This window comes from Nomascus leucogenys, chromosome 18, assembly GCF_006542625.1.
Source record: "Nomascus leucogenys isolate Asia chromosome 18, Asia_NLE_v1, whole genome shotgun sequence".
NCBI classification, from domain to species: Eukaryota; Metazoa; Chordata; class Mammalia; order Primates; family Hylobatidae; genus Nomascus; species Nomascus leucogenys.
The window spans coordinates 66,342,143-66,366,115 of NC_044398.1; the positions used below are offsets into that span (position 1 = coordinate 66,342,143).

Here is a 23,973-nt window from a genome sequence, read left to right on the forward strand (position 1 = left end):
TGTTTTCTCATCTCTTTTTTTGGAAGAGATTATGTGGAATCGATGCTGGTTATTCTTTAAAAGTATGTAGAAATCTGCCAGGTGAGGTGGCTCATATCTACAATCTTAGCACTTTGGGAGGCCAAGGTGGGAGGATCACAAATCTCTGGTGAAATAATCTAGTCCTGAAGATATCTTTTTTGGGGGAGGTTTTTAAATTATGAAGTCAATTTCCTAATTATAGGGCTCTTCAGATTATCTATTTCTTATTGGCTATTTCTTACTGTTCTGTTTTCAAGTTCATTAATTCTTTCCCTTGCATCCTCATTCTGCTGCTGAGATTATTCACTGAGTTTTAAACCATTGCAATGATTGTATTTTTGATTTTTAAAAATTCTCATTTGGTTTTTCCCTTATGTCTTTTATTTCTTTGCTGAGACTTTCTATTTTTTTCTTTAGTTTTAAGCATGTTTTCAATTGCTCATTGAAGCATTTTTGTCACGGTTATTTGAAAATCTTTGTGAGATAATTCTAACATCTCTTTCATTGGCATCTGTTGATTATTTTTTCATTCAGTTTGGGATCTTCCTGTTTCTTGGTATGACAAATAATTTTCTATTGAAACGTGGACATTTGGGGTATTATATTATGAGATTCCTGATCTTAAACCTTTTATTTTAGCTGGCTTCCATGGGCACTGCTGTAAAGGGGAAGTAAAGGGGTGCCACCTCATTATTGCAAGGTGGCATTAGAAATCCAGGTTTCCTACTTAGTCTTTGCTGGAATGAGTGGGGCTGGAGCCCCATGGCTTTTTGTGGTGTTTGGCTGGAGGAGGGACTTATTGTCTAAAAAGTGTTCTGTCTTTCTAGGCTGTTCCTTTCCTGGTCCTTTTGCCTGACAGAGAAGGCTTTTGTTGTTTTTCTTGCTGTTTGGTCTGTGCCTGTTGACATTTCTGGGTTGCCAGCTTCTTCAGCATCAGCTCTGGGACAGACAAGGCAAAAAGAAAACCCTGGGCACTTACACCATGTCATTCCTTGAGTCAGAAGATCTCAGTTCGTCTGTTATTTTATCTCCATCTTCCAGAGTCTTTTTATGTTTATATATAACGTCCAGGGTTTTTAGTTGCATTTAGCAGAAATAATACGAAAGAAATGCATCTACTCCATCTTCCCAGAAGCAGAAATCCTTGCTCTTTGCCTTTTACAGTTACGTTTTCACAACATCCATTGCTACCAAAAGTAGCCTGCTCTTTCCGTACCCTTTCCTAACTACTTGACCTATCAATTTTGGTCATTCATACAAAGATATTGAAAACAAACTCGAACTGATGACTTCATTATAAGAGGCGATGTAAAATAATCTGAAACTTTGTGTCTAACCCCTTATTTAAAGAAATACCAAGGTATCTGCAATTAGCCACAGTGTCAAAATGGCTGGTCAGATATACATTTATTAACATTGCTCATGTCTGAAAGCCATCTCTAAAAAAATAGAGCAGAACATTCTGGATTCAAAATGCATACATAGCTCACCTTCACCGTCACAGCACTCTAGGATAGAAGGGTCTTCCCGAATAACTGCAGTCAGAGCATTGACATCTCCATTAGAGGCTGCCTGATAAACCATGGTCAGGTCAACTTCCTCAGATGAGTCACCTTCGTGCATCAAACAGACACAATGTTAGTGTGTGGAGCCAGTTCACTGAAAGAATAACAATACCCAAGTCATCACCCACACAAGTGATTCATTAAAACTTCTCAAGTGAATCCAGGCAGAAGACTGAGTCATCCTGGCTACACACTCCCTCACCACTTCTGAAGAAAGGTGGATCACTCATGCCATTTGTAACACCGCCGTGTATTGGAAAGGAACCCGAGGGATTGGACGTTATTTGAGATTTTCTGATTATTTCCAGGCATTCAGGCTTCTCGAAGCCAGTGAGCCCAGAGAGGAAAGTGCGGCCCTCATCTTGGTTCTGCATTGCCCTTTTTGATCTGGAACATGTTCCTTGTCCTCCCAATGACTCAGTTTACTACCTTTGAAAGAGACACTGTGCTCTCCATTCTCTGTTCTCCAGATGTAGAGGGTGAGGCAGCCTTTCCCGCCGTGTTCTGTACCCTGAGGACTGACCCTTGCCGAGTGCTCCACCCAGGCTCCGTCACCCTCTTGCTTGCCCATGAGAGGCACGGGCAGGAGCCTGATGGGGAGAAGAGAGAGATGGGACATTTCTTCCTGCCTTCCCCTAGTGCAGTGTTCGGCAGGAGCCACTTCTCTCCCACTAGGATCTTGGCAGAGCCAGTCTCTTCCTCTGCAGAGTCAGTCTCTCTGGGTTCCCTGATAAAACGGTCCCCTCCCATCCTTCTTAGCTGTAAGGATGGGAATGGCTTCCCACTGATGTTAGTCTGTGGAGCTTCAGCATCCCTAGTTCATTCTTTCAGCCCTGCTTCATCTCTGCAAGCTGTCCCTTCATGAAAGTCTCTTCATTTCAACCACCTGAGATTTCATGAGAGGGAATTCCCAGAAGAAACAGAACTGTAGGCAAATCCTTTGAATTTGGTAGCCACCTGCATTATGCCTTGTGCACGACTGAACCAACTAATAGCATGGTCAAAGGCAACATCAGGCCAGGCATGATGGCTCAGCTCTGTAATCTCAGCACTTTGAGAGGCTGAGGTGGGAGGATGGCTTGAGCCCAGGAGCTTGAGATTAGCCTGGGCAACAGAGTGAGACCCTCTCTCTACAAAAATTTTAAAAATTAGCTGGGTGTTGTGGTGGGTACCTGTAGTCCCAGGTACTCAGGAGGCTGAGGCAGGAGGATCGCTTGAGCCCCGGAGTTCAAGCAGTGAGCTATGATTGTGCCACTATACTCCAGCCTGGACAACAGAGTGACAACTTGTCTTAAAAAAAAAAAAAAAAAAAAAAAGGCGACAACAGAACTATGGGTCAAGTGGAGCTGGGTGCAGTGGCTCATGCCTGTAATCCCAGCACTGTGCGAGGCCGAGGTGGGTGGATCACTTGAGGTCAGGAGCTCAAGACCAGCCTGGCCAATGTGGAGAAACCCAGTCTCTACTAAAAATACAAAAAAATAAGCCAGGTGTGGTGGCATGTGCCTGTAATCCCAGCTACTTGGGAGGCTGAGGCAGGATAATTGCTTGAACCTGGGAGGCAGAGGGTGCAGTGAGCCGAGATCGCACCACGGCACTCTAGCCTGGGCGACAGAGCGAGACTCTGTCTCAAAACAAAACAACAACAACAAAAGAACTGTGGGTCAAGTGGAGAACAGGGAGGATTGGGAGGTGAGTTCTGCTCAAGAGGAGGCCTCCAGGGAGAGGCTGTGTTGATCGACTCAACACAGTTCCTCCCATGCACGCTCCTCTGCCCCCCAAGCATAGCCACTGTTCAGGTGCGGTGGCTCATGCCTGTAATCTCAGCACTTTGGGAGGCTGAGGTGGGTGGATCACCTGAAGTGGGGAGTTTGAGACCAGCCTGACCAACATGGAGAAACTCCGTCTCTACTAAAAATACAAAAAATTAGCTGGGCGTGGTGGCGCATGCCTGTAATTCCAGCTACTCGAGAGGCTGAGGCAGGAGAATTGCTTGAACCCGGGAGGTGGAGGTTGTGGTGAACCGAGATGGCGCCATTAGACTCCAGCCTGGGCAACAAGAGTGAAACTCCGTCTCAAAAAAAAAAAAAAGTAAAAAAAGAGAAAAAGGTTTTTTTAAGTTGTATTTTTCTGCTAATGTGGACGTTATGTCAAAGATAGTTTTTAGTTTTCAGTTCTAATTGATCTTTAGTTGGCAGTGGTCCTAACCCTTTGCCTCGGTTTCTCTGTCCCAGTATTTTTGGGAAGTCATAAGTGACTTTTAGCCGGTTGACCTGTCTGTCCCCAAAGGAACTTGCCATTGGAAGTGATTCATTTATGACAACAAACTGTTTTGTAAAGTGAGTGGTTGTTCCCTAACTTACCCACGGTAGTGTTTTGTTGTTTTCGTTTGTTTGTTTTAGGCAGACTCACTTGCACATTTGCCTGGGGGCCAGAAGTGAGAGAGGAGGGGTGTCCAGGTCAAATGCCACTCCTGTGATGAGCGCAGACAACCTCAGTGTCAGTCCCAGCTTGCACTGACCAGCTGTGTGGATTTGGGCCGTCCCCTCTCCAGGCCTTAGTTTCCTTGTTTTTGTTTGTTTGTTTATTTGAGACAGGGTCTCGTTGGGTTACCCAGGCTGGAATGCAGTGGCGTGATCTTGGCTCACTGCAGCCTTGACCTCCCAGGCCCAAGTGATCCTCCCATCTCAGCCTCCTGAGTAGCTGGGACTACAGACACGCACCACCATGCCCAGCTAATTTTTGTATTTTTTGTAGAGATGGGGTTTTGCCATGTTGCCCAGGCTGGTCTCTAACGATCCTCCCATGTTGGCCTCCCAAAGTGCTGGGATTTATAGGCATGAGCCACTGTTCCTGGCCAGTTTCTTTGTCTTTAAGATGAAGGTAATAATGATGATAATAATGATAACTACCTACCTCTCTTATAAGTTTGTTGTGAGGAAAAAAATGAGTTAATATTTAATTCTGTGTGCTTTTAGAACAATGCCTGGCATATAATAGTGTATATATTTGCTGTGACTACTGCTACTTAAAAAATTTTTTTTTGGTGCGTTTAGAAAGCATTAGAAATCTAGGACATGTAGAGAAAATAGTCTCTTGATGATGATTAGACAAAAAGTCCATACAGTGCACAGAACATTAGTCTCCATTAGGAACCTTCCCAGGACTCTAGACATTTTGTTAAGATTTCTCACAGTATATTTGGGCACAAGAAATAGGGCCCAGAAATAGGACAAAGATGGAGCTGGTGTCTGGTTGTGTGACCGCATCCAAAGATGCTGGTGGTATCACTTCAGGAGGAAGATCCTGGTGGTGGGCTGAGGAGCTCTGTGTTTAACAGCCTGTTCATATGTTATATAATGTGCCTATATAACAGACATAAATGTATTCACAATCCGTTCATCACTGAGTGCAATAAAATATGCAAGGCACATTCATCACACTGTCGACCACATACAGCTGAGAGAAACAATGAATGCATTGCCTGATAGAATTATGATCCCCGAAATATCTTGCCAGAAATCTAATTAAATGGTATTTAATAGAGCCAAAGGTAGAGTAACATATTGAAAGACAGGACCAGCTGAATTTCCTAGGCCGACTAAGAATCCCTAAGCCTAGCTGGGAAGGTGACCGCATCCACCTTTAAACACAGGGCTTGCAACTTAGCTCACACCCAACCAATCAGGTAGTAAAGAGAGATCACTGAAATGCTAATTAGGCAAAAACAGGAGGTAAAGAAATAGCCAATCATCTATTGTCTGAGAGCACAGTGGGAGGGACAATGACCGGGACTTAAACCCAGGCATTCGAGCCAGCAATGGCTACCCTCTTTGGGTCCCCTCCCTTTGTATGGGAGCTCTGTTTTCACTGTATTAAATCTTGCAACTGCACACTCTTCTGGTCCATGTTTGTTACGGCTCGAGCTGAGCTTTCGCTCACTGTCCACCACTGCTGGTTGCTGCTGTCGCAGACCTGCCGCTGACTTCTATCCCTCTGGATCTAGCAGGGTGTCCGCTGTGCTCCTGATCCAGCGAGCACCCATTGCTGCTCCCAATCGGGCTAAAGGCTTGCCATTGTTCCTGCACGGCTAAGTGCCTGGGTTCATCCTAATCGAGCTGAACACTAGTCACTGGGTTCTAGGTTCTCTTCCGTGACCCATGGCTTCTAATAGAGCTGTAACACTCACTGCATGGCCCAAGATTCCATTCCTTGGAATACGTGAGGCCAAGAACCCCAGGTCAGATAACACGAGTCTTGCTACCATCTTGGAAGCCCCCCACCACCATCTTGGGAGCTCTAAGAACAAGGACCCCTGGTAACAATATCTTAGTCCACAAAATATCCAGTTGAACTGATTGAAGGGTTGTTAAGTATGTAGTTTTTGCACTCAACTTCCCCTCTCTCTGTTGATAAGATTAACCTGATTATTCTCTAGGGACTACTTCCTCTGCTTTTCTAGCCCACAGGCTGATTCAGTGGAATTGACTATATCCCTGGTCAGGGGCAGAACATGTGGCTTAGAACTAAGCCACTCAGCACTAGCATTATCCTGGCCATGGAGACTGATTCAGGGATGTGACCCAATTAGAGCCCATGAAAAGCAATGATATGTTTGATATGTTGACTGGGGTTGTCGAGAACAACACTGTCGCTTTGTTCTACCACCCATGAACCTGGAAGCCACCTGGTGACATCTTTCTCTTACCAGAGAAAGGTGGACAGCTTTTCTCTGCCCTGCCCCGCACCCCGCCCCCCTCCAAAAAAAAGAAAAAGAAAAAAGAAATCTTAGCCTAGATCAATGTCCTGAACCATTTCCCCAATGTTTTGTGGTAGTTTCATGTCTTACATTTAAATTTGACTTTGGTATATGGTGAGAGATAGGTGTCTAGTTTTATTCTTCTGCATATAGATATCCAGTCTTCCCAGCACCTTTTACTGAAGAGACTGTTCTTTCCCAAATGTATGTCTTGGTGCCTTTGCTAAAAATGAGTTGATTGTAAATGTGTGAACTTGTTTCTGGAATCTCAGTTCTGTTCCATTGGTCTACGTGGCTGTTTTTATGCCAGTATCATGCTATTTTGGTTACTATAGCCTTGTAGTATAATTTGAAGTTAAGTAATGTGATGCCTCCAGCTTAAGTCAATTTACATAGATTTTGTGTATTCGTTTGGATTTTCTTTTTAATCACTGAAAAAGTTCTGACCGATAAAACGTTTTAAAAAAGAACTTGGGGTTTTAGTTGGAAAATTAGCTCTATAGAAATAAACAGCGTTGTAATAAATTAGTAGGAAGTCTGGCTGAATTACCAAATCTAGTAGCCATATTGAGGGCAGTGATAGGCCTTTTCCATTCTTAACTGGTCAGTGTCATACTGAGGTCTATGGTCTCAATTAAACAGGGGTATAGTGGCTGGAGAACATTCAGAGGTGAGTGACTGGAGGTATGAATGGACTTTAATCATGTCACGTGAAGAATGGTTGAAGGAAATAAATGTGTCTACTCTGAAGATTACTCCATGGGGTCATGATAGTAGCCTTCAGATGGTTAAAGAGTTTTTTTAATTAAAAAAAAATTGTGCAGGAGGCTGAGGCAGGAGAATGGCACGAATCCAGGAGGCGGAGCTTGCAGTGAGCCAACATCGCGCCACTGCACTCCAGCCTGGGCAACAGAGCGAGACTCTGTGTCAAAAAAAAAAAAAAAATTATGGTAAAAGATACATAAAATTTGAAATTTTAACCATTTAAGTGTACTTACAGTTCAATTGCATTATGTCCATTCACGCTGTTGTGTAACCATCACTGAAACTCATCTTTTCATCTTCCAAATCTCTATACTCATTAAACTGTAACTTCCCATTCTTTCCCATCCCCAGTCCCTGGAAACCACCATTCTACTTTCTGTCTATGAATTTGACTACTAAAGGCACCTCATGTATGTGGAATCAATAACCGTTGTCCTTTCGTGACTGGCTTATTTCACTTAGCATAATGTCCTCAAGGTTCATCCATGTTGTAGAATGTGTCAGAATTGTCTCCCTTTTTAAGATTTAGTAATATTTAATTGTATGTATGCATCACATTTTCTTTATTCGTTACCTGTCAGTGGACACTTGGGTTGTTCCCATCTTTTGGCTACTGTGAATAATATTGCTGTGAACACGGGTCTACAAATCTTTTTGCATTCCTGCTTTTAATTATTTTGGGTATATACTCAGAAGTGGGTGGAATTGTTGGATCATGTGATAATTCCATTTTTAATTTTTGAAGGAACCACCATACTGTCTTCCAAACAGCTGCACCATTTTGTATTTCCAACAAAGTGCACAAGAGTTTCAATTTCACTATATCCTTGCTAACACTTATTATTTATTTTTTGGGTTTTTAAAAAAATAATAGCCATCCTAATGAGGGTGAAGTGGTATTTCATTGTGGTTTTGATTTGCATTTCTCTAATATTAGTGACAGTAAGCATTCTTCCATGTGCTTATTGGCTATAGGCATATCTTTCAAGAAATGTCTATTCAAATCCTTTGCCCATTTTTAATTGAGTTGTTTGGCTTTTTGTTGCTGGGTTGTAGGAGCTCTTTATATATTCTGAATATTAAACCTTTATCAGGTATATGATTTGCAAATATTTTCTCTCATTCTGTGGGTTGCCTTTTCATTCTGTTGATAGTGTCCTTTGATGACAAAGGTTTTAATTTTGATGTAGTCTAATTTGTCAATTTTTTCTTTTGTTGCCTATGCATTTGATGTCATAGCCAAGAAATCATTGCCAAATCCAGTGTCATGAAGCTTTTCCCTAGGCTTTTTTCTATGAGTTTTACAGTTTTAAGTCTTGTGTTTGGGTCTTTGATCCATTTTGAGTTAACTTTTATATATGATGTAAAGTAAGGGTCCAAATACATTTTTTTCCATGTGGCTATCCTGTTTTTCCAGCATCATTCATTGAAAATACTATTGTCTTAGTCTGTTTCCTGCTGCTATAACACAATACTATAGACGGGGTAATTTATAAATAAACTTATTTGGCTCATGGTTCTTGAGGCTAGGAAGTTCCAGGGCATGGTGCCAACATGTGGTGAGGATGATCTCATGGCAGAAGGGTGAAAGGCAGAAGCGAGCATGTGAGACAGAACAGGAAATCAGGCCAAACTCATTGTTTTTATCAGGCACCCATGCCAGAAGATATCTAACTCACTCCTAATATAACAGTATTAATCAATTAATGAGAGCAGAGCCCTCGTGCCCCAATCACCCCTAAAAAGCCCACCTCTTAATACTGTTACAATGACAGTTAAATTTCAACACAACTTTCAGTGGGAACATTCAAGTCATAGCAACTATTCTTTCCCTATTGAATGGTCTTGGCACTCTTGTGGAAAATCAGTTGACCATAAATGTATGGGATTATTTCTGGACTTTCAGTTCTATTCTACTGATCTATATGTCTGTCTGTATGCCAGTACCACACTGTTTTCATTACTGTAGCTTTGTAGTAAGTTTTGAAATCAGGAAGTGTGAAACCTCCAACTGTTCTTTTTGAAGATTGTTTTGGCTATTTTGGGGTCTCTTGAAATTCAATATGAATATTAGGATGATTTTTCTATTTCTGTAGAAAACATCATTGGGATTTTGACAGAGATTATATTGAATCTGTAGATTGCTTTTTGTAGTATTGGCATCTTAATAATATTAAGTTTTCTAATTCATGAAACATAAAATGTCTTTCCATTTACTGGTGTTTTCTTCAATTTCTTTCAGCAATGCTTTGTAGTTTTCAGTGTACCAGTCTTTTACCTCCTTGGTTATTCCTAAGCATTTTATTCTTTCTCATACTATTGTAAATAGAATTGTTTTTCGAAGGGCTTTTATGCAAACAATTTTATGGCTAAATTGCTGTGTGAGACTCCAGTAGTTAGAAATAGCAGTGGGTGAGAGTGACAGAGAGATAAGTATTCTAATTATTATTAGAGCTTATAAAAATAGACTGGGTCACCTCAAGAAGTAGTGAGCTTCCTGTCACTAAAGATGACCTCTCTTGGCTAGATGACCACCATACCTGTTTAGAAGGAATTTAGACACAGAGTGAAGCACAGGATAGGGGGAAAAGGAAGACGTGTGAAGCAGAATAGCATGTACTTCAGAATTCCTTCTGGCCCTGTGATGTACACTAAACCACAGCACAACAAGGAAATAGGAAATGAAGGAGCTTCCCTAGAAGTTATTTAGAAAGAGCCAATCTAAGTTGCAGTCAATGCAAATAATTGGGCACAAACTTAGACACTGTACAGAGAATTTCTATAGAAATGAGGAGGCATGAGGTAGAAATAACAAGTACAAAAATATGGATGACTGACGGTCCTAATGGAATCTAAAATGAGGGCAGGAAAGTTTTTTTCTACTGAAAATCAGAAACCCACTTATTAAGATATCTAAAAGATCTACATAAACAAACAACACCTCAGTCCTTCCTGTCTCCTTCCTATTGCTCCTCTCTCTCTCTCATCTATTCGTCATCTATGTTTCTTTCCACACTGGTTACATGAGGAGCATGTTTTGAATGGTCTTGCCTCTCTAACTGCTTTAAACAGATAGACTTCTGTACGGGTGCATAAAGAGAGATTCCAGAATACACACAGGGTGAGAGACTCTGAGGGTAGAAAATGGAAGAAACATGAAGAAATAGGAAGAAAGAAGCATGTGAAGACACGCAGATTATATTTTATTTAAAACTCTGCTGCCGCTGCCGGAGAATGATCTGGGCGGCAGCTGGCGGCCTCGGCTAGCGGCCAGGAGCCACTTCTGCGGGTGCCCAGAGAAGCAAAGGTCGCCGGTCCCGTGTCGTTGCCCTCTCTGCCCCCCAGGAGGGGCAAGAGGGAGCCGCGGCTCATGTTAGAAATACACTTTCGGAGATGGCCTCTAAATCCTGGCTGAATTTTTTAACCTTCCTCTATGGATGGGCAATAGGATTTCTTTTATTTTCTCAGCTATTTAGTATTTTGTTGGGAGAAGAGGGTGACACCCAGACTAATGTTCTTCATAATGATCCTCCTGCGAGGCATTCAGATGATAATGGACAGAATCATCTAGAAGGACAAATGAACTTCAATGCAGATTCTAGCCAACCTAAAGATGAGAACATAGACATCGCTGAAAACCTCTATCAGCAAGTTAAAATTCTTTGCTGGGTTATGACAGGCTCTCAAAACCTAGAGAAAAAGAACAAACATGTCAAAGCTACATGGGCCCAGTGTTGTCACAAAGTGTTTTTTATGAGTTCAGAAGAAAATAAAGACTTCCCTGCTGTGGGATTGAAAACCAAAGAAAGCAGAGATGAGCTATACTGGAAAACAATTAAACCTTTTCAGTATGTTCGTGAACATCATGTAGAAGATGCTGATTGGTTTTTGAAAGCAGATGATGACACGTTTCATACTAGACAATTTGAGATGGCTTCTTTCGAAATATGATTCTAAAGAACCCATTTACTTTGGGAGAAGATTTAAGCCCTTCGTAAAACAGGGCTGTATGAGTGGAGGAGCAGGATATTTACTAAGCAAAGAAAGCCTTGAAAAGATTTCTTGATGCATTTAAAACAGACAAGTGTACACACAGTTCCTCCATTGAAGACTTAGCACTGGGGAAATGCATGGAAACTATAAATGTAGAAGGAGGAGATTCCAGAGATCCCAGTGGAAAAGAAACTTTTCATCCCTTTGTGCCAGAACACCATTTAATAAAGGTTATCTACCTAGAACCTTTTGGTACTGGAATTACAACTATTATCCTCCTGTAGAGGGTCCTGGTTGCTGTTCTGATCTTGCAGTTTCTTTTCACTATGTTGATTTTACAACTGTGTATGTGTTAGAATACCTCGTTTATCATCTTCTTCCATATGGTTATTTATACAGATATCAAGCTACCTTACCTGAAAATATACTAAAGGAAACTAGTCAAGCAAACAAAAATGAAGGCACAAAAATGAAGTTAGGAAACTCTTGAAAGAAAATCATGAATGAACAAAGGTAAAATGTCTAGCATTGCCCTGAAGAAGGACTTCTGAATTTCTGACATAGAACACTGGAATCCCAGTGAGGAATTCTAAGTGAACATTCCATATAGAAATCTTTCATGTGAATGACTATAAACTGAAGCTTTAAATGAGCTGTGAAGTCTGTTAAACTGTGTTTTGATACAGTAATGTAAAAATATATCTATATATATAAGAAGAACTTGTGTTTTTAAAATGGTGGCCAGGTAGAGGAACTAGAAAAGAGATTTTGTTGTCTATTTTTGACCATCTGTATTATTGTCACTGAGAAACTAAAACAGTTGAATTTGCTAAAACTACACTGCACCACGTTAGTAATAAACAGATCTGCCTTAAAGAAAACTTTAGGGCTGGGCACGGTGGCTCACGCCTGTAATCCCAGCACTTTGGGAGGCCGAAGCGGGCAGATCACGAGGTCAGGAGATCGAGACCACCCTGGCCAACATGGTGAAACCTCATCTCCACTAAAAATACAAAAATTAGCTGGGCGTGGTGGCGCGCACCTGTAGTCCCAGCTACTTGGCAGGCTGAGGCAGGAGAATCGCTTGAACCCGGGAGGTGGAGCTTGCAGTGAGCCGAGATCGCACCATTGCACTCCAGCCTGGGCGACAGAGTGAGACTCCATCTCAAAAAAAAAAAAAAAAAAGAAAATTTTAGAAAGAAATATTGTTGCTCAGTGTTGTTAATACAGGTCAAGAGGTGAGTTTATATTTGCAGTATGATATAAATGATCCAACCCCCCCAACACATATAGTTTTTGTCTAATGGAAATTTTGCTGTGATTATTTATAATTGGCAGTATTTCTTCCAGAAGAAGCTAAAATAAGACAGGCACTTATCCTGAAGTGCCTTAATAAAACCGCACTTTAAAATTATCATGGGCCTTGACTATATTATATATTTGATTCTAATTAATAATCTTTTACTGAATCTCTGTTGTCTCTTTTCTGAATATGTTTAGCCACCCTTGAATACCATTCTCCACTATTAATATTAATTTACTCCAAGTATTCATAGCATTCTGTAAACATGTATTTTATAATATTTGTTCCCAAATTTACCCATTGTTAATTATGGGTAACTAATAATAAATTTAATGCTATTTGAGGATGCTTTTCTTCTATCAGTGCCACTCTCAGGAATTACTAAGTGACATTTTAAATTGATTATTTTAAACTCTTTCTAACTACATAGTTATGATTTCTTTCATTCTCATCCTGTTGAGAGATGAGAACGTGTTTGTGCCTTTCATAACTTGTTTAAAGCAGAGTTTTAAAATTCATTTTTAGGATCTAAGGTGGCTATTAGTTACACTGGCAAGATTATTTTGAATGCAAGATTTTGACAAGAATTAATTAAAAACAATAGAAAATGCAGAGTGCTTAAACGAAAATGTTATATATTGAAAGAGTAGATACTTAACTTATAAATAACAGTCTGAAGGTTGATGCTGACTTACTATTTTGGGATAATTGCCTTGCCAATGGATAATTCTAACAACGCAGAATACCTATTCAAGGCTGTCATCAAAAACATTCACAAATGTTTCATTCTATTTTTAGTGACTCTGTTTAAAGACTTTCTGAAAGGAAAGAAAATTTTTATTTTTATTATCTTTAGCAATACTGAGTGTGTCATAACAGAATATTTTACAGACTTTCTATGAGATTATTTTTAATGGCACAAAAGATTTACATTCCCCTTATGTTTATCATTATGCCAATTTTACATGGCTGTCATGGCACTGACTCTGCTGTTTAGCTAAATAATTTCTTTTTTTGGAGACAGAGTCTCACTCTGTCCCCCAGGCTGGAGTGCAGTGACACGATCTCGGCTCACTGCAACCTCTGCCTCCCAGGTTCAAGCGATTCACCTGCCTCAGCCTCCCAAGTAGCTGGGATTACAGGCATGTGCCACCATGCCCGGCCAATTTTTGTATTTTTAGTAGAGATGGGGTTTTGCCATGTTGGCCAGGCTGGTCTCGAACTCCTGACCTCAGGTGATCTACCCGCCTCTGCCTCCCAAAGTGCTGGGATTACAGATGTGAGCCACAGCGCCTGGCTAGCTAAATAATTTCTATTTATTGTGCCAAAACGTGTCAAAATCATGACTCTTTGAATGGTATATTTGAGAGGCTGTTCATTTCATTGGCTAACCATGGATTACTCTGTCCACATAGTGAAAACATGCACCAATTTTTACCTATTATCATGGTAGTATCATCTGCCAAAATTTCAAGGCATTCATTTTATTCTTTGAACAACTCTTCACCATAGTGTGGACATGAATTTTCATATGTGTTACTTGACTAGAAATATAAACGGTTTACTATAAATATCCAAAAGCCTTAAGATTTGCTCATAGGAAATGAATGTTGTGATGAATCCTGGGCTCTAGAGTCAGACTTGGCTTGGGTTTAAATTCTTGCTCCAACAATTACTGTTTTGTAACCTTGAGCAATTTTATTTAATCTCTCTGTGTCTCAATTTTCTCATCTGTAAATTAGAGATGATAATACTACCTACCTCACAGGATTTTTGTGAGGATTAAATAAATGTAAGGTTCTTAGAACACTGTCTGTCCCAGAATAGGGAGCAATAAATAGAAGATTGTATTATTATTCTATTACCTTGGAGTGTAACTATTGCATTTAAGTGAATAAAAAATTTGCTTTGACCAGATACTGAAGGAAATATTTCATACATTTCTTAATAATAGCTAGTATTTATCGAGTGCCTGTGTGCTAACTATTGTGCTTAGATAATCTGCGTATGATAGTGTTAATCCTCAAAATTTAGGTATTATTCCCAAGTTATAGATAAGGAAACTGAGGCTCGGAGAATTAAAGTAACTTTGTCACTTTCACGAAGCTAGTAAGTAACAGAGGCAGGATTTATATTCAAACCCTGTGGTTCATTTGAACTGTATCAGGCTTGGGGTTAGTCATTTAGCATTATTTCCATTTTTATTTATATGATATATGACATCTGATACATTGGCTAGTAATAGGCAAATTAACCCAGCCAAATTGTCATAGTGATTCTTAAACTGTGGTTCGCACACTTGCCTAAGACGTTGTTAAAATGCTGATCTGAAGACCTCAATCTCAGAAATTCTAATTTAAGCATGGAGCCCAAGAGTATGCTTTGTTACCAAATACCCTAGGACAGTGATTGTCAAAATTGTGGTCCCAACAAACAGCATCAACATCACCTGGGAACTTGTTGGAAATGCAACCTCTCTCAGGGCCCCATCTCAGATCTACTAAATCAGATACTCTAAGAGCAGGGGCAGGGGCTAGCAGTTGTGTTTAAGCAGACTCTGCAGGTGTCTTTCTCATCCTAGTTTGAGAACCACTGCTGACACCTACATGATTTTGGTGCAAATAGTGTTTGAAACACACTGAAGATTACTGCCCCATTATTAAGACATTTTTCAAAAAGCATGTTTTAAATCAGTGTAGTCCAGGATCACATAATATTAAATATAAAATAAAGATAATTTAAAGGGTCATTGGATCATTCATTTTGGCCAAATTTTTAGCTTCTCCAAAGTGACTAATATCGGGGCCCACGATAAAATCTGTAATTCTCCAAGTTTAGTACTTTTATATTGAGGCAGGAAGAGTTCATTAAGTACTAATAAGTACATAATTTATTAAAAGCATACATAAAACAAGTGCCATCAGAAAGGTCTGCAACTGTCAGTAAAAAAAATTAAAATTGAAGTAGTAAATGCTATTTTATAACATACAGAGCATTTTTCTGCCAATTCATTCTGTTTTGTGTGACCTAATAAAGCAAAAACAAAAACAAAAACAATTCTCCAAGTATTTCATAGAGCACATAAAACCGGATTTCATGATGGTGATGTATGCACTATCTTTCAGATTAAGATCTTCGTTATTTAGATAAATTATTTTAGTATGGTTTTAAAACATAAGGCTTTTGATGTCTTATGTTCTCTAATGATGGTATGCTTGTATTTTCTAGTGGAAAGTTCATAGATAAAGCCAATTTTTGTCCCAGTTTGTTTTCAAATATCCTAAATTTCAGAGGAGTTTTTCTTACTGTAATGAGATATGAAAATAAACCACTGATTGGCTTTTAATGTTATTTGAATATGGAATCGGATTTGAGCATTAAATTTGCTAACTGGTTATTTTCACAATTATTTTCTTGAGTATTAATTTTTCACTTCTTTGAGACTGTCAAACCATAGTTATTGCCAGGTTGATGCACTATTGTACTTGAAAGAATCCCTTGATTGATTAAATTATATCTAGCATTTTATTCTCCATTTGTTTTCATTTCATTAGCCTATTATTCTTTGACAGTTTCTGCTTTGTATTTATTGCCCTTCTTTATTTGCCTTATTACTAATTCCCATTTTCTAGTTACTCTTAAATGCTGCCTTCACAGGGTTAATTTGGCTGTTAATAGTGATTAAAATTTTTATTACTTAATTGATAATTTTAAAACTACGAACTGGGTTTCCCTATGTGATTGAAAGTAAAAGTCTAAGAATAATGCCTGCTGGCTCTCAAGATAGTTGCCCTACTTAAAAATCTAGAATTTTAAATTAACTCTACATCTACAATTATTATTATTACTTTTTTTTTTTTTTTTGAGACGGAGTTTCACTCTTGTTACCCAGGCTGGAGTGCAATGGCATGATCTTGGCTCACCGCAACCTCTGCCTCCCGGGTTCAAGCAATTCTCCTGCCTCAGCCTCCAGAGTAGCTGGGATTACAGGCATGCACCACCACACCCAGCTTATTTTGTATTTTTAGTAGAGATGGGGTTGCACCATGTTGGTCAGGCTGGTCTTGAACTCCCAACCTCAGGTGATCCGCCTGCCTCAGCCTCCCAAAGTGCTGGGATTATAGGTGTGAGCCACTGCGCCCAGCCACATCTACAATTATTAAAGGAAATAAAGTTGTTTGGATTCTTCCACTCACCTTTTTCTCAAAAACAAAAAAAACCAAAACCCGTTTGCTTTATTTTTCTACTTTCTAGTAGGCCTGACAGAAAAACGTACTGAAGCAATCTGGGAGGCAACCTGTGGTAGATCCTATGCTAAATGTTAATGTTATCTCTGTTGATTTAAAAACTCGTGTTGAGGGGCTGGGCGCGGTGGCTCACACCTGTAATCCCAGCACTTTGGGAGGCCGAGGTGGGCGGATCACGGGGTCAGGAGATCGAGACCATCCTGGCTAACACGGTGAAACCCCGTCTCTACTAAAAATACAAAAAATTTAGCCAGGCGTGGTGGCGGGCGCCTGTGGTCCCAGCTACTCGGGAGGCTGAGGCAGGAGAATGGCGTGAACCCGGGAGGCGGAGCTTGCAGTGAGCCGAGATGGCGCCACTGCACTCCAGCCTGGGCGACAGAGCGAGACTCCGTCTCAAAAAAAAAAAAAAAAGAGACCGAGGTGAGAGGATCACTTGAGACCGGTAGTTGGAGACCAGCCTGAGCAACATAGCAAGACCTCATCTCTACAATTAGTGTTTTAATTGTAATATGTATGTATATGAAATGTGTAAAAGTCTGGAAGAACGTGCATCAAAAAGTCAATAGAGATAATCTGTTGGATATTCTTCAGAACTTTCTATATTTTTCAAATTCTCTATAATGAATTTATGTTCTTTTATACCTGTCAAAATAAACCAAGTTTTTTTTCCTTACATGGTAAGAGAGAAGTCAGGCTTACTAGCTTTAATATGCTAATACTAAGGGGGTACACAGAGCCTAGCATGTCTATAACTAAGAAAACAAGTCCTTGCTGTTTGATAACATCCTAAAAAAGAAAAAAAGTATGTATTTTGCTAATTCTGACCTTTATAAATACTCTAGTAGGTTTTTCTTTTTTTAAAAAAAAAAGTATATATTTTAATTTTTATTAATTTTTACCTAAAAATTGAAAGGATAGACAGTCTTAAGATCATTTCTTTCCTTCATTTTTCATGGTCACAAAACCTAACTTATTTCTGGATGTATCATAAATTATCCAATGTCAAGGGCTTAGCATTAATACTGGTATGTCAGACATGTAATAGGCTATTAAAAATGTTTTAGATTAGAGGACCTTGCTTAGAGTATCTCAGGTTTTACCAAAAGGTTCCTGTTTTAGAGCTTCACATGGTGGCTCTGTCCTTGGGTTATTACGGAGCTCTTTGGGAAAGCCCTTGACTGCATCGGTTACTGGGCCCATTTTGTTGAAATTACCCAGAACTTAGCTTGACACTTGTTCTGCCTAAGCTGTGACCCTTTTGCAAAAGGGCCAGGTCAGTGGAAGGGCACACTGGGTATTGCAATTTCAAGAGTTCAGACCAGAGTAATTTGGGGAGACTTTCTTTGGTTTATTCTATTCTGAGTATTCTTGGGTGACTAAACACATCCTAGGGTCACCAATGATGTCTGGATTCATTTTGGACAACCACAGAGGACTCTGCAGATCTTTCTTAGATTGTTCGTTGAAATAGAATTGATTGCCTCTGAAGAACTCATTCACCCATTTACTCATCTACCATAGGCTAGTAAAATTGTAGTTACAAAGGCTGTAGAGTTTCTGTCCCTAAGAAAGACATGCTCTAGTGGGAAGACAAATGTCTTATTTATGATTGAAACATACTGGAGATACTATGGCAGGACAGGGGAAGAATCACTTCAATGAACAATGCACTCCTGGGCATTCCCCTAATTCCCTCTCTCCTCCTGCAGGATTATCCTGAATGCTTTGAAGAAACTGCATTCTTAGGGGTACCCAGAGTGACCTATCCACAAAGTGGCCAGTCTTTCCACTTTTAAGGAGCATGCCAGGCCTTACACTGCACCACGATAGCTTCATGGGACAACATTGCCACCCACTGGTAATGAAGAGTCTCTGTGGACCTTCACCTGGGCCCTGAGTCAATCTGGAACTCCTTGGCCATGCAAGAACAAGTTAAAGGTCATTGATACAGCTGGCTGGCATTGAAACAAAATTAGTCTCGTGACTTTTTTCAAATATATCAGGTGACGCAAAGCATACATATAGAAAAATGGTAAGAGCACAAGCTCTGGGGCCTCACCTCTAGAGTTTGATTCTGGCACTGCCATTTACCTGCTAGCTATGTGACCTTACACAAGTTGCTTAACAACTCTATGTCGTTCTTCACTTGCCAAATGGATAAGAATAGTGCCTCCCGCTTAGGGCTGTTCTGAGAGCTAAATGAATTAATTCATATGAAGTGCTTAAAGCAGTGCCTGGCCCAGAGTAAATATTCAAAGTGTGTTAATTAGTGGGGTGATTCCTCAAAGACCAAGAGGCAGAAATACCATTTGACCCAGCAATCCCATTACTAGGTATATACCCCAAGGAATATAAATCATTCTATTATAAAGATACTTGCATGCATATCACAATAGCAGCACTATTCACTGTTAGCAAAAACATGGAATCAACCTAAATGCCCATCAATGATCAATTGGATAGAGAAAAAGTGATACATATGCACCATGGAATACTATGCAGCAATAAAAAGAACAAGATCATGTCCTTTGCAGGGACATGGATGGAGTTGGAAACCATTATCCTCAGCAAACTAATGCAGGAACAGAAAACCAAACACCTCATGTTCTCACTGATAAGTGGGAGCTGAATGATGAGAACACATGGACACATGGAGAGGAACAACACACACTGGAGCCTGTCAGAGGGGGCGGTGTGGGGAGAGGGGGAGCATCAGGAAGAAGAGCTAATAGATGCTGAGCTTAATATTTAGGTGATGGGATTATCTGTGCAGCAAACAACCATGGCACACATTTACCTATGTAACAAACCTGCACATCCTACACATGTACTCTTGAACTTAAAATGAAAGTTAAAGAAAAAAAAAACAAAGTGTGTCTGTTGTTATTATTACCCAAATTACTACTTTGACATAGGCACTTGTGTCTTCTTGCTCTTAAATGAGACCCTTTGCCTTGTGCAGCAGGCTGTAGTAATTTTGTGAGCAGAAACATTTTTACCATTTCTCGTGTCTTCTCCAGTCCCTCAGGGTGTATTGCCTGAGATGATAAGAGTGTTTTAGAAAGTGTCAGTCATATGAGAAGAAGAGAGTTTCTTTCTAACATTTTAAAGGGAAAAACAGCTCCGAGGTTTCCACATGTATCAGCTGAGGGAACAAACATGCAAAGTGACCTTCACACCGTGGGAGTGGAAAAGAAGAGATTTCATTCTGTGGGGAGGAAGTCTTGCAACAATATTATCTCAAGGGTAAATATCTGACTGCAGTCAGATCTTTCTTCCTAACCAAATTTGCGATGCAACCAACACATGTTGTGTTTTCTGAATGTTAGCATCTCTGTGCTCTTGCGGGGGTAGGTTTTCTGAGCTGTGAATGGCATTTCATGTTGAGCATCTCTCCTGCGTGAAGAGGACTTGGGGAATGGAATTTTCTGTTTTAAGCAGTGTGTCTGTGTTGAAATTCAGTAAAAATGCCTCTTAGAATGCACTTTTATAGAATGCATCTTTATTTTAATAATATTAATTCTTAAAAATATCTCAATCTTTATGTACAGGGCCTTTAGGATGGGGGGCAATATACACATTTATTGATTAATTTAGTATACATGTTCTGCTCAGATGGGCTTTCTCACCCACTGGGGTTTTGTGGAAACTTTTCTGATGTCAAAATAGTATGTCAAGAAGTACTTTGGTAATTAGGCAGTGATATGGTCTGGCTCTGTGTTCCCACCCAAATCTCATCTTGAATTGTAATCCGAATTGTAATCCCCACAGGTTGGTGGAGGGACCTCGTGGGAGGTGATTAGATCATGGGGGTGGTTCCCCCATGCTGCTGTTCTCATAATAGTGAGTTCTCATGAGATCCGATGTTTTTTTTTTAAATTTAATTTAATTTTATTATTATTATACTTTAAGTTTTAGGGTACATGTGCACAATGTGCAGGTTTGTTACATATGTATACATGTGCCATGTTGGTGTGCTGCACCCATTAACTCGTCATTTGCATTAGGTATATCTCCTAATGCTATCCCTCCCCCCTTCCCCCACCCCACAACAGGCCCCGGTGTGTGATGTTCCCCTTCCTGTGTCCGTGTGTTCTCATTGTTCAATTCCCACCTATGAGTGAGAACATGCGGTGTTTGTTTTTTTGTCCTTGCGACAGTTTGCTCAGAATGATGGTTTCCAGCTTCATCCATGTCCCTACAAAGACATGAACTCATCATTTTTTATGGCTGCATAGTATTCCATGGTGTACATGGGCCACATTTTCTTAATCCAGTCTATCATTGTTGGACATGTGGGTTGGTTCCAAGTCTTTGCTATTGTGAATAGTGCCACAATAAACATACGTGTGCATGTGTCTTTATAGCAGCATGATTTATAATCCTTTGGGTATATACCCAGTAATGTGATGGCTGGGTCAAATGATATTTCTAGTTCTAGATCCCTGAGGAATTGCCACACTGACTTCCACAATGGTTGAACTAGTTTACAGTCCCACCAACAGTGTAAAAGTGTTCTTATTTCTCCATGTCCTCTCCAGCACCTGTTGTTTCCTGACTTTTTAATGATTGCCATTCTAACTGGTGTGAGATGGTATCTCATTGTGGTTTTGATTTGCATTTCTCTGATGGCCAGTGATGATGAGCATTTTTTCATGTGTTTTTTGGCTGCATAAATGTCTGAGAAGTGTCTGTTCATATTCTTCGCCCACTTTTTGGTGGGGTTGTTTTTTTCTTGTAAATTTGTTTGAGTTCATTGTAGACTCTGGATATTAGCCCTTTGTCAGATGAGTAGATTGCAAAAATTTTCTCCCATTCTGTAGGTTGCCTGTTCACTCTGATTGTAGTTTCTTTTGCCGTGCAGAAGCTCTTTAGTTTAATTAGATCCCATTTGTCAATTTTGGCTTTTGTTGCCATTGCTTTTGGTGTTTTAGACATGAAGTCCTTGCCCATGCCTATATCCTGAATGGCATTGCCTAGGTTTTCTTCTAGGGTTTTTATGGTTTTAGGTCTAACATTTAAGTCTTTAATCCGTCTTGAATTAATTTTTGTATAAAGCGTAAGGAAGGTTTTATAAGGGGATTTTCCCCCTTTGCTTGGCAGTTCGCCGTCCTGCTGCCATGTGAAGAAGGATGCATTTGCTATTTCTTCTGCCATGATTATAAGTTTCCTGAGGCCTCCCCAACCCTGCAGAACTGAGTCAATTAAACCTCTTTCCTTTATAAATTACCCAGCCTTGGGTAATTTTTTTGTAGCAGCATGAGAATGGACTAATAAAGGTAGGTAGAAATCTTTAATTTTATGAAGGATTATGCTAGCCTTGCTGGCTTTTGGAAATTGAAAAGTAAGTTAAGTGTTGTTATGAAACCATCCTTCCTCCAATCTTCCTTACTTTCTTCTGAATCAAATACATGACTCCACCTACCTCTCACTTTCCAGGAATGGCAGGTGTTGGAGTCAGGCATTTGCCATTTTAACTGCCAACTCTGGAAAATGAGGAATTGGTTTGTTTAGTCTGGAGCAGAGCAGAATGTTCATGTTCAGTTGAACATGATAGCTGTTTTCAATTTTGAAAAAGCTGGAAGAGAGTTTAGACTTGTTTTCTTTTCTTTTCTTTCTTTTTTTTTTTTTTTTGAGACAGAGTCTCACTCTGTTGCCCAGGCTGGAGTGCATTGGCACGATCTTGGCTCACTGCAACCTCTGCTTCCTGTGTCCAAACAAGTCTCCTGCCTCAGCCTCCCGAGTAGTTGGGATTACAGGTGCCTGCCACCACGCCCAGCTAATTTTTGTATTTTTAGTAGAGATGGGGTTTCACCATATTGGCCAGGCTGGTCTTGAACTCTTGACCTCAAGTGATCCACCTGCCTCTGCCTCCCAAAGTGCTAGGATTACAGGTGTGAGCCACTGCACCTGGGCTAGACTTGTTTTCTGTAAATCCACAGGGAAGAACTAGTTCTGGTGGGTAGAAGTTGGACTAATAAGACTTTTGAATGACTAGAGCTGTTCAGATACAGAGGCAATTACCTTGCAAGCTAGTGCACTCCTTATCACTATCTGTGTTTAAGCAGGTTCTGACCAAACCCATTTTGGCAGTGTTCTTGAGGAGACAGCTGTATTGAGCAGAAGGTTGATCTCTAAGTTTCCTTTCATGATTGATATTCTGCGTGTCTAGCTAGCATCTGTGGAGAACCAAACAGTGAATCACCCATCATTCATGAACAATGACTGTTGGGCTGGGGGAGATTTGGAGAAGGGGATCTTCCTTAGATCTTCTAAAAGGCACCCTCCTTGTGGCCCTCTACTGTGCCCACTTATAAAACTGCCCCTAGTGCCTTGGTCTCCTGAAAATAGTTTAAGAAAACAAGTGTAATTTGGGTGGCTGTCTCAAATGTCAGAGATTGAACAAGTGTATTGCCCTGCAGTCCCTGAGCTTTGAGTTGTCCCTGACACCATGTAGTGGCTGCATTCTGTCAGCTGGTCTTCCAGGGGTGCCTTCCTTTCCTTTTCTGAACTCTGTTTTTTCTTCATCACTGATGCATTTTTTTTCTTTCTTGTTTATTTATTTTTTTTTTTTTTTCCTGGAGACAGAATCTCACTCCCATCGTCCAGGCTGGAGTTCAGTGGTGCAATCACAGTTCACTGCAGCCTCAACTTCCTGGGCTCAGATGACCCTCCTACCTCAGCCTCCTGAGTAGCTGGGACTACAGGCATGCACCACCATGACTGGTTAATTTTTTGTATTTTTAGTAGACATGGGGTTTCACCATGTTGGCCAGGCTGGTCTCAAACTCCTGGGCTCAAGTGATTCTCCTCCCTCAGCCTCCTAAAGTGCTGGGATTACAAGCATGAGCCACTGCTTCTGGCCTCAATGATGCATTTCCACATTCCTTCTTTAAATTGTCTTAAAAATTTTACTGACCCTTTAAAGTGTATGAGTATGCTTTCCATACAGTCATAGATTGACAGTGGTTCCCGAATGACTGGATTACAAAAATTATGAAAACACAGATAAGAAGAAAATATAAACTCAAAAGTGATCATTGAAATGTTGGTATGTTGCATACACTTGACTTATGCTGCAGGATGGGTTTGCATCCTACCCCACCTCCTTTACAGAGCCCCTGCATCATGCAATGGAGGAGTGAGGAGAAGTGTTGGCAGTAGGTGAGCTCGGAAGCCTGAAGGGTCTGGTTGTTTCATAGTGCATAGTTGTGTACCTCTGCTCTTTCCATCCCCCGCACAACCCCCACCAGCAGAATCTGAACTGTCTCTTGTTCCCTATCCTGCACTCCAAATGAGCATGGCTGAAAATGGGTGGTGACC

General features: G+C 40.4%; 1 protein-coding gene and 1 pseudogene across 1 annotated transcript in view; one reads left to right on the plus strand and one right to left on the minus strand.

Annotated features, from left to right (window-relative positions):
* Positions 1-23,973, minus strand: part of ANKRD55 (ankyrin repeat domain 55) — a 133,669-nt gene that overhangs the window by 83,595 nt on the left and 26,101 nt on the right. The window contains exon 2 of the mRNA XM_030798602.1: positions 1,512-1,634. Within this exon, the coding sequence (XP_030654462.1) occupies positions 1,512-1,634 (123 nt within the window). The remainder of the gene's footprint in view (positions 1-1,511; positions 1,635-23,973) is intronic.
* LOC105737820 lies at positions 10,501-11,590 on the plus strand (annotated as a pseudogene).